This window comes from Amblyomma maculatum, chromosome 11 (genome assembly GCF_055883805.1).
Source record: "Amblyomma maculatum isolate TAMU_Amacu chromosome 11, ASM5588380v1, whole genome shotgun sequence".
NCBI classification, from domain to species: domain Eukaryota; kingdom Metazoa; phylum Arthropoda; class Arachnida; order Ixodida; family Ixodidae; genus Amblyomma; species Amblyomma maculatum.
In genome coordinates, this window is record NC_139354.1 from 44039739 (window position 1) to 44050966 (window position 11228).

General features: G+C 47.9%; 1 protein-coding gene across 1 annotated transcript; it reads right to left on the minus strand.

Annotated features, from left to right (window-relative positions):
- Window positions 1-618: 618 nt before the first annotated feature.
- On the minus strand, window positions 619-2672 carry LOC146173688 (heat shock 70 kDa protein-like). Its single transcript, XM_084585245.1, has one exon. The coding sequence runs from the start codon at window positions 2464-2466 to the stop codon at window positions 619-621; it is 1848 nt and encodes a 615-aa protein (XP_084441371.1). The 5' UTR covers window positions 2467-2672.
- Window positions 2673-11228: the final 8556 nt, after the last annotated feature.

The following is an 11228-nucleotide window of genomic DNA, read 5'->3' on the forward strand; positions in this document are numbered from 1 at the left end:
AGCGTCTGTCTTCCTGTACTCGTGTCTACGTACGTTCACATTTCTATGTCCCATGTACTCTGTCGGCTTTACAATCGACACATCCCGGGCATCGGACACCTCACACAAAGTTATCCATCTTATCATCTGGTCATATTGCGGAAGAAATCATAACTTCATATCGAAGGCATTCATGCGTGAACGGAACACCTGCCTTCCAAACTGTGAAAGTCGCGGTCAAAATTCACGCCGAGGACGCTTTGCCCTGCCAGTTGTATTTTCTCACGCATATCTGGGCCTCGGAGGAAGGCAACAGGACCATTCCGTTGCACTTGTTTCACATATGCTCTGCGACCAGTACACAAGACAGCATGAGCGGTCAACCCAACAAGACCCATTATTTAATGTCAAATTCTAACGGCGCCCAGGGGACAGCCCTCAACTCTTCTTGCGCTATAGCCATGAGCGACGAACGCCGTGATGAAGCATTTTGAAATGTCTGAAATAGTAAAATTTTCTGAAGAACTTAAACTTCGGTCAATTTTTCGCTTTTCGCGTAGCACTTTTCTAATGTCCAAGTAATAATGTTGATGTGAAAGTCCGGATTAGCCACACTTGCAGCGGCGGCAGATCTTTTTTTCACCCCATATGCATCTTGATCATGAGTGGAGAACAGACTTCCTGGACCTCCTTAAGTTTGGCCTGGATGTCTGCCGCACCCGCGTTCTGGTTGTCATCGAGCCATGCGTTAGCCTCCTTACATTTGGCGACCACTTTGTCCTTCTCCTCTTGCGATATCTTTTCGCTGACGACCTCCTTGACAGCCTGCTGTACGCTGAACACGTAGCTCTGCAGCGAGTTTTTGGACGCCACGCGCTCGCGCTGAGCGATGTCCTCCAGCCGGTACATCTCGGCTTCTTTCAGCATGCGCTCGATGTCAGAGTCCGACAGGCGCCCCTTCTCGTTCGTGATGCAGATGGACTGGGCGTGACCCGTGCTTTCGTCCCGGGCCGACACGTTCAGGATACCGTTGTGGTCGATCTCGAAGGTGACCTCGATCTTCGGTACTCCCCTGGGCGCCGGTGGAATGCCTGTCAGTTCGAAGCGCCCCAGGTGATGGTTGTCCTTGGTCATTGTACGCTCTCCTTCGTACACCTGGATCGTCACTCCGGTCTGGTTGTCCGAATACGTCGTGAACGGCTTCGAGGTCTTGCACGGGACCTTGGTGTTCCGGCCAATGATCTTTGTCATAACTCCTCCGGCTGTCTCTATGCCGAGGGACAGAGGGGCGACGTCCAACAGTTTGACGTCCTTAATGGTCTCGTCTTTGACTCCAGCAGTCAGAGCTGCGCTAACTGCCGCTCCGTACGCTATGGCCTCGTCCGGATTTATGTTGTGGCAGGGCTCCTTGTCATTGAAGAATTCCTTTACCAGCCGTTGGATGCGCGGTATGCGGGTCGAGCCGCCAACCAGAACGACGTCGTCAATTTTCATTTTATCCATCTTCGAGTCGTCAAGCGCCCTCTGGATCGGCCCCAGGATGCTCTTGAAAAGGTCAAGGCAGAGTTCCTCAAAACGGGCCCGCGTGATCTTGGTGTAATAATCGGTGCCATCGAAGAGCGCGTCAATCTCGATGCTCGTCTCGGCCGTAGAAGATAGGATCCGTTTGGCCCGCTCGGCCGCTGTTCGAAGACGTCGTACCGCTCGCGCCTTGGTCGAGATATCTGTGTTGTGCTTCCGCTTTATCTCCTCGAGGAAGTAGTCAACCATTCTGCTGTCAAAGTCCTCTCCACCAAGATGAGTGTCACCAGCCGTGGCGAGCACATCGAATGTCTGCGAGTTCTTGATGCACAGGAGCGAGACGTCAAATGTACCTCCTCCGAGGTCGACGATGAGAACCAGCTTCTCGCCAGTGGTTACCTTGTCCAGGCCGTAGGCAAGAGCTGCGGCTGTAGGCTCGTTCAAGATCTTCGGGACCGTCAGACCGGCGATAGTTGCGGCATCCTTTGTCGCTTGCCGCTGCGAATCATTAAAGTAGGCGGGTACGGTGACGCAGGCAAGCGTGATCTTCTGTCCCAGGTATGCCTCGGCCACCTCGCGCATTTTGGTGAGGATCATTGCGGATATCTCCTCGGGGTTGAAGACTTTATCCTCACCTTTGTACGTGACCTTAATTTTCGGTGCGTTGTTTTCGTTGACGATGGTAAACGGAAGATGCTTAAGGTCATCCTGGAGCTTAGGGTCGTCGTACGTGCGTCCAATGAGCCGCTTGGAGCCGAAAACAGTGTTTTCTGGGTTCAGGGCTACCTGCGCCTTGGCCGGATCACCAATGAGGCGCTCGGTCTCCGTAAACGCCACATAGCTCGGCGTCGTACGGTTTCCTTGGTCATTGGCGATGATCTCCACCTTACCGTGCTGGAAGATGCCGACGCACGAATAGGTGGTGCCCAAGTCGATACCGATGGCCGGCTCGGACGAGGTAGCCATGGTGCCGGGCCGGCTGCCCAAAGGTCCGCTGCGTCAGCAAGGCGCGCCCAGACCGGGGCGGCGGACGGCACACCGGGGGCTATACGCAGGGGCTGGTGGAGAAAGCTCGCGAACGCCCAGGCCCCAGAAACGCGCTGCCCGATGGCGCGCGCAGGTAGAGCCACTTCGTCATTGTCCAAACCTCAAGGAATTTTCTGTGCGCGGAAAATGGCTAGTGTATCTTTGGCTTGGAGACCGATGTGCCGCTAAGCCTATTCCAACGAAAAGGACCGGTAACAAATTAAAGAACTTAATACCAAACGTAACAGGTAGATCGCTGCTAAAATTTCAAAAGACGCATTTGGTCGAAATTGAGTAGAAGAGGAAAAAGAATCAGAACTACACTGTGATTAAAAATTGTCCCAAAATATGACCGAAAAAGCTCATCAAATACCCGGTGCCATGCACTCGCGCCCCGGACTGTCTCTCGAGTCCGGCCATGCATATCGCATCCTTTTTAAGTGTCATAGCCAGGCTATAGCAATTGCAATAGTTAACATCAACACGCACCTTATCTTTGTACTCATGGTTTTACTGCATAGTGTAACTTATAAGGAAGCATATTTTGACCGATACAAAGATAGATTGATCGTCGCGTTAATTACTCTTCATTAAATATCGTTCAACAAATCGCCTACCGCATCTGACGAAGATAGTGACATCAGTTGTTAGGTGAGCGCTCTACGGATCTTTGCTGGCCTAGCATATTAATGAATGTAAATATTCACTTCGATCGTCACTTACAACATTATTATTATTAGGGCGAAAGCCTAGCGGCCTAGCCCAGTTTTAGATGGTAGTCCATCTTTGACCGTTGTTGAGGATGATCAATGGTCACAAAAAAGATGGCTTGCACAACAAATACCCTATGTTTATAATATTAAATAATATAATGCAACACTTTTTCAGACCGTACTATTTCTGAGGTAATGAGGCTTCTTGAGATAAATTGTCATAAAAATCGATGAGGTTGTTTTTTTTTTATTATTGCAATCAAAGTTGCGCCTTTTTATGTATAATTGGCTCACAGGAAAGGCAGTATCTGTCATACGTTCTGTCTGAACCGCGCCTTAAGAGAAGGGGGAAGTTGGGAGTGAAAGCAGAAAGATAAAGAGGTGTCGTAGTGGAGGGCTGCGGAGTAATTTCGACCACCTGGGGATCTTTATCGTGCACTGACATCGCACAGCCCACGGACGCCACTTCGTTTCGCCTCCATCGAAACTGTTGTCAAATTTTGGGCGAATTTCATGCTTTGTGGAGAACACACCTAACTGTCTAGAGCTCCGAAGTTTGCCTGAAATTAAGAAAAAGATATGAATAATAAACAGAAAAAGATTTAATGCTAACAACGTAACGCATAAAGTCCGTATTTAAGGTTGAAAGTGAACTTTTTTGTAGCGCCTTGCTCTTGGAGCAATGTTTGCGATTTTTTAATAAATCAACAACAACAACAAAACATATTTTAATAAAAGTTGTATAAATTTAGTGGATAAAAAGAATGGATGACAAAATTTTTGTGCGCTATCAACAGATCTCCAAACTTGCATTATTTTCAAGTGGCAAAAACAGCGTTTTTCACCTGTAATGGAATACGATTGTTTTCCAAGAAAACTACGCCGTATCTTGCAAAACTAAAGCCAATTACTTTGCGTTGAGACATTTGCCCACCACATATTTAACAATATAAACAATATAAAGATTTCATTGAAAATGAAAATGGTCATGGACCTCGATTACCGTTCTTATCTGAGCACACCCATATATATAGCGGGTGTTCCAAGGAGCACTTTTCAATATTTCTAGCAGTAGAATGTTTGTAATAAAAAAAGACATTTACAATAACAGACTCTCATTACGGCCCAATCGAAAAGAACTACAGAGTTACAGTGTCAAAAATACGACAATATATTCTATGTGCTGTCGTAATGTCAGATTTCTCTGCAGTTCTGTAGCACTTTTCCGTAGTTATGTAGTTACGTACTTTTTTCTCCGGTGGTTTTTTATTGTCTGTAGTTCTCTAGTGCTTTTCTGTTGTAACTGCAGAAAATTCTGATGTTACTAAGAATTTCCTGTTGTCACAACAGGTTCCCTGTCAAAAACTGCACAGAAATCCTGTCGTAAAACAGGAAATTTTATTTAGTGAAAACTCTCTTCATTTCGTATCTGATTGATTAAAACCCACTTTAAATGCTCACAGTTGCATGAGTTCGGAGCCGCTGACATGGCGTGGACAAGGAAATGCCACACCAGTACTGGAAATTAAAAAAAAAAAAGTAATTTTGCGAAGCTTACAGCGCGAGCAAATAATGTTTTTTTTTTTTTTTTTTCAGAACAAAAGTGAAACTGAGCATATTACTATATTATTCGCACAGGAAGCTAACTGGAACCGCCACACATACATGTATGTAACATGCAGGCTCTATGTCTGCGCAAATCATATCCCCGCACGTTTTGTTGCGAGATGAGCATTACTGGAAGGAATGAGTGATTGAGTGAGAAGACTTTATTTACATCGACATGGACCTCGGGGCAGGGGCTCAGCCAGGGGGAGGGTCTCCTTGCCGGCTCTCCTGTGCCGTAGCCGCAAAGAAGGTCTTGGAGTAAGCCTCCTCCGCCAGGCGTAGGACGATCTTTTGTTCATCCACATTTGGGCTGCGGATGTAGGACTCCCAGGTAATTTGATCAAGGGGATCAATTTCTTCAGCTCCCGGAGAATCGGGGCATTGCCAGATTAGGCGATTTTGACTCAGAGGTGCGTTGCAGTGATTGCAAGCCTGGTCCCCTGTCAACTCATTATGCAGAGTAACATGAGGCAAGAAACGATTGGCCTGAATTTTTCACCAGGCCCTGCATTCTGAGGGTATTAGGGACCTATCTGGTGGTGGATAGATCCTTCTGTTTAGTCTGGGAGTCTCAGAGAGCTCCTTGTAGGTGATGAGGGGGTCTTTGTCTCCGGGTAGCGGGGTCTCTATGGCCGCTCGGGTGTATACATCTCGAGCGAGGCGATGGGCAGCCTCATTGCCTGGTAGACCCTCGTGAGCTGGAACCCAGATGACTGAAACCTCCTGGTTTAGGGGGTACTTTCTCGGTATACTGGCCGCCTGCTTGGATGTTAGGCCTTTGCTGAAGTTCCTAACAGCCGCCTTATTATCTGAAAGGATAGTTCTGGCTTTAGTGTCTGTACATGCTAGCGCTATCGCAGTTTCTTCAGCTATTAAAGCGTTACGCGTATTAATGAACCCAATTACTTTCTGGGGGTGGTTCCCATGCATCTACCACTGCTATGACCGCGGCCCCTTCTAGCCCGCAGGCAGCATCGCAATAAGCTGATTCCCCAGGAGGGTCATTTATTAGTTTGCTTTGAATAAATTTTGCTGTATGCTGTCTTTGTTCCTTGTCATGAATCGGGTGCATATTCTTAGGGATTGTTGCAATTTTGAATAGTTTCCGCGTCTCAAGCTCCAGGAGTTCAGTGACATAAGGTGGCTCACCCGACTGAAGCTGTAGTTCTTGCAGTATTTTTTGGCCCACTACAGTGGAGTTAAGCCGGGAACATCAAGGTTATTTAAATGACAGCGTTGCTTATGTTCATTGCCATGCGAATGCTAGTTTTTCTGAATATTAAAATGATGTTGGCTTGACATTGTGCTTCTTGGCAGCTCACGCATCTGCTTGCAAACAAGGTGCCGCCTAATTATGAAATTAAGTCACGTTTGAGGTACTTTCTTCCCTCTATGAAATGCCACAAATTATTGATCGAGGAACGCTGAATTTATTTACAACATTGGGCGGCTTCCCGCCTCCACTTGGCTCAATTGCATTTTTGTTCGTTCCGCGTAAAGATGCTAAATGTACTCAGAATAAATTAAAAAGAAAATGTTCTTTTTCAAGGTTTTGAAGATTATTGAAAAATGAAACACATAGTTAGAATAGAGTGCATTTATTTGCTAAAAAGCTCGAACATTGATTACGACCTTAGGTCTATCACATCATTCATAATTAAATCTAAGCTCTCAGCTGCATATCCAATGAATGTGATATGCACACGTATTATTTGCAACAGTACAGCCGTTTGCTTGATGTTCTATCGCTTTCGAGCGTTTAAGTCACTTTGCACACCTTGACAGTAACATATATTTGCACAGTGTCTTTAGCATAGCCTTGACCACGATGTGTCTTGCACAGTGGCCACCACCAATTCACTACTGTCGTGCAACGCTTTATAGTCTCTCCGCTTGTCAAAAGTACCCGTGCAATGTTGTTTCACACAGGACCGGCGTGAATCTTTCTCACTAGTAACAGACTCGCGTGAACTATAAGTACTGTCTTCTGATTGCTTTGTGAAAGTATATACATGACACGACTGCGCAGCCGTAAAGTCGAAGCTTTGCCTAGTTTCCTCTAGCGTGTGACACCCTCGGACGAGTTTTTTTTTTCCTTCACATTTTTAACTGTTTAAGTTCTTTTGTTTTCATATTTTTTTCTAGCCTGCCGGGGACATTATCGCCCGATAAATCCCCTCAATCTCGGACGCTGCTTCTTGAAACTTTATGCATCCCAGTGCATGTTGAACGGAACGCGCTAGCTGTTTGCGTTTGATTCGCAACGCCGGGGAACTCCACCATTAAGGATATGATGCAATAGCGTTTCACACACGGGCACATCGGGGCTTCAGCATTATTCTTTTCTCGTTGTTGTTGCGGCTGTAGGAAGAAGGAAAAGAAAATGCCCGGGCCTGCTACTGGCTCTGTAGCTGAGCCACCTCCGCTGCCTCGTGCGGACAAAAGAGAAAATAGAGAAGAACGAAAAAGAAGAGGGAGAGAAAGACGTGGGCCGCAACAGCCGTCGTCCACCATCGTAGCGGTGGCGTGTGCAATGACGGTCTACAACAGATAAAATTCGGTGGCAGGCTAGCCCCTGCCGCAAGCGGCGCGGTGACCTACCTGTCCCAGCCCCATCAGGGTGTCGTGACGCTGGGGCTATGTCGACCCGGCCTTCACTTGGTAGCGTGCAGAGACTCGGGGTTGAAGTAGGATTGAATCTTCGAAGTTGGTGAAATATGTACAAGCAGGTTTAATGGCACTTTGAGAAACTTATTTACAAGATTATTTACACGAAAAAGAAGGGTACATCAGCAAAATGGCAAGCGTTAAGAGTTCATAGCGAGAAGCGACTGGATGAGCCGTTTACCCAGGGCCCAGAGCGACATTTCGTGCTCTGCAGCGTCCTTAAAACCCCCTATGTCCAGCCCCTCTCTGAAGATGCTGACCAACCAAATCCAGGGCACGCCCCTCAGATATCGGCATCGAATCGAACACATCACTGCACTGATGGTCTGAAGCACTGACTGGCCCGGCATTGTTTCGTTGAGCCTGGTCACTTGTTGGCGGGAAAAGCTTGGGAACGGCGAGGAGAGGAGGTACATTTCTATTCTTCAGCAAAGAAACCACAGGCTGGTTCTGACAAGTGGTTTTACTTCTCAGAAACCCGAGTGCACGTGGCGCCGCATCCGCTCCCAGCATTGTCCGTTTTCGACAATTGCAAATCTTTCCTGCATTCCTGGGAAATCACTTAATGGCTGTATGCGTCATGCTCCTTTCTTGTCCTGCACGTCAGCGGACATGTCACTCTGTCGTCTCCTTTGGAAAGTAGGCATTCCTCACTGGACGATAGGGCTTATCGACTGGAAGGGTGAACAAAAGAAAGAAAGCACTTCCTGCATTTCCCGCAGGGGGACGTTTCTTTGTGTTTTTCCAGACGTTCTCTTGGCAGGGTCAATTTGGCATTTGCAGAGTGTCCACAAAGCAAAACAGGCTTACAAAACAGGATTCCTGGAAACAGGCTCACTTAGAGCCATTGGACCATCACCACATATTCACGGCACTTATCCATGCCCACAGGCGAACAATAGAGCGCGCAAATGCGGATGCTTGGTCGTAACAGCCTCCTCCCCCGCCAGAAGAGTCTCGGAGGGCAGCAGTCCCAGCTGCTGCATGAAGAGACGACTTAATGGCCTGCACGTGAACGCTTGAAGCTCGCTGTTGCTTGTCGCGTTGTCTTGATTGTTGTAGGCCAATTTGCTCGAGCTGTCTGAAACTCAACCACATGTCCAAACAAGCACTCGGCTCCCGTCTGAAGAGACCAGGTTAAAAGAAAACTGCCATTGTTGTTCGAGAAAAGCCCACTCTCAAGACGTTCAGGACCCACGTATTCCTAGAAAACCAAACGTGCTGCTTTACATAGTCACATATATTCAAGCGCACGAAAAAAAAAAAAAAGAAAAAAAAAAGAACCTGAGTATCAATTTGGATACATGGTGAGGAACATCTCGGACCGCTTAGAAAGAGCGGCTAAGCGCGTCCGCATTCCCATTTAGCTTCCCCTTTTTGTATCTTATTTCAAAATTGTACTGCTGTAAAATCAAGCTCCACCTAAGAAGGCGACTGTTCTTCGATGTCGCAGTTTGCAGCCAAGCCAGGGGACAATGGTCCGTCTCTATGGTAAATTTGGCCCCTCCAAGATAGCACTGCAATTTCTGAATGGCCCATACAATGCAAGCGCACTCTTTCTCTGACGCGCAATAAGCCCTCTCTCTAGAACTCAGTTTTCTGCTCAGGTAGAGCACGGGGTGCTCATTACCGTCGTCATCTCTCTGGCAGAGAACAGCACCTAACCCTCATCACACTGGACCGTGAATTCTCGGGCATAGTCTGGAGCTCGCAATACCGGACGGCTAATCAGCACAGCCTTCAGGTTTACGAAGGAGGCTTCCTTTTGTTCCTCCCAGACTACATTTGTCGGTTCTGTCTTGCGGAGAGCGTCGGTCAGAGGGCTAGCCAAAGCTGAATAGTTAGGGATGTAGTGATTGTACCCGTCAGACCCAGGAATGCTCGAATTTCCGTCTTCGTGCTCGGCCGCGGGTAGTCTGCTACCGCAGAAATCTTAATCTCGTTGGGTTTCCTGAAACCTTGACCTACATTGTGACCCAAGTAGTCCACGGTCGCCCTTGCCAGGCAACATTTCTCGGCCTTTACGGTTAGTCCAGCTTGACGCAAAAGGCTCAGTACAGCTCTTAGATGTACCATATGGTCCGCCCATGAGTTGGAAAAAACCGCAATGTCATCTAAATAAGGCACCGCGAATGTTTCACACCCCTTTAAAACCCTATCCATGAGTCGGGAAAAACAAAATGGAGCATTTTTGAGCCCGAAACTCATCATTGTTGGCTGGTAGCTGCCCGTCGGAGTGACGAAAGCCGCGTATCTGCTGGCGCGTTCAGTGAGCGGTACTTGCCAGTATCCTCGAGTAAGGTCCAGCGTAGTCACATATGCCGCTCTACTGACCTGTTCTACTCTCTCCTCAATATTCGGAATAGGATACACTTGATCCCTGGTGAGAGAATTTAGCTTTCGGTAGTCTACCACAGGCCTAGGGTCTTTACCTGGAGCTTCTACTAAGATCATAGGCGAAGCATAATCGCTTTCCGAGGATTTTATTACTCCCAATTCCAGCATGCGAGTTACTTCCCTATCCAGAATTTCTCTTTGCCTTGGAGAAAATCGGTAGCACCTTGATCGCACTGGCACGTCTGAAGTCAGCTCAATATCGTGCTCAGTCAAATCAGTTCTGCCTGGCCTGTCCACGAAGCAGGCCTCAAACTCTGTTATTATCTCGCCCAGATCGGACAGCTGGGATTTCTTTAGTTCTCCTCTCTGCTCCGTCTTTTTGAGAAGCTCCTGAGCGTTGCTTCCTTTTCCGCTGAGGCAAATCAAGTTGTCCCCCATCTCCTCGGGAAGGTTTAACGTCAGATTTACCACGGCTTCCCTCTGCACATAAGGCTTCATAAGATTGCAATGATAAATGCGCACTTCTTTACGCCTACCGGGAATTTTCACTGCGTAGTTAGTGTTAGAAAGCTTTGCAACGACTTCAGCCGGTCCTTCCCACTGTACTTCGAGCTTATTCTGCCTTGAACTTCTCAGCAACATCACCTGGTCCCCGATACAAAAGGTCCTTTGACGGGCTGTCTTATCATAGTACACCTTGGAACGAGCCTGGGCTGACTTCATGCTGGCCTCAACGAGTTCCTTAGTGTTATGTAAGCGATTCAAGAGGTTCAGAATGAATTCTACTACTGTTGGGTCTTCTCCGCGCCCCTCCCAGGCTTCGCGCACCATTCGCAAAGGTGAGCGCAGTGACCTTCCGTACACCAACTCGGCTGGGCTAAATCCAGTGGATTCGTGCGGCACTGACCGCAAAGCGAAAAGCGCTGCAGGCAGGCAGGTATCCCATTCGCGCTTGTTTTCATAGCACAGTCCCCTCAGGACTCGTTTGAGAACAGAGTGCCATCTTTCTACGCTGTTGCTCTGCGGATGATGGATCGAGCTATGCACTACCTTAATGCCGCATCGCTCAAGAAATGAGGTGGTGAGGACACTCGTGAAAACGCTACCCTGATCACTTTGGACCTCGGAAGGGAATCCAACTCGTGCAAACACTGACAGCACCGAATCCACTACACTCTCGGACGTCACCTCGCGCAGCGGAACAGCCTCTGGAAACTTTGTGGCTGGGCATAACATAGTGAGGATATAACGGTACATGACTCTGTCACAGGAAGTGGCCCAACTACATCTATTACTAACCGGTGAAACGGCTCGGTAATGATTGGTACTAACACCATCGGAGCTTTCCACTTATCTTGCGCCTTTCCAACCCGCTGG

Coding starts and splice junctions, on each gene's coding strand:
- LOC146173688 (XM_084585245.1), bottom strand. CDS start 2,466: ATGGCTACCTCGTCCGAGCCGGCCATCGGTATCGACTTGGGCACCACC.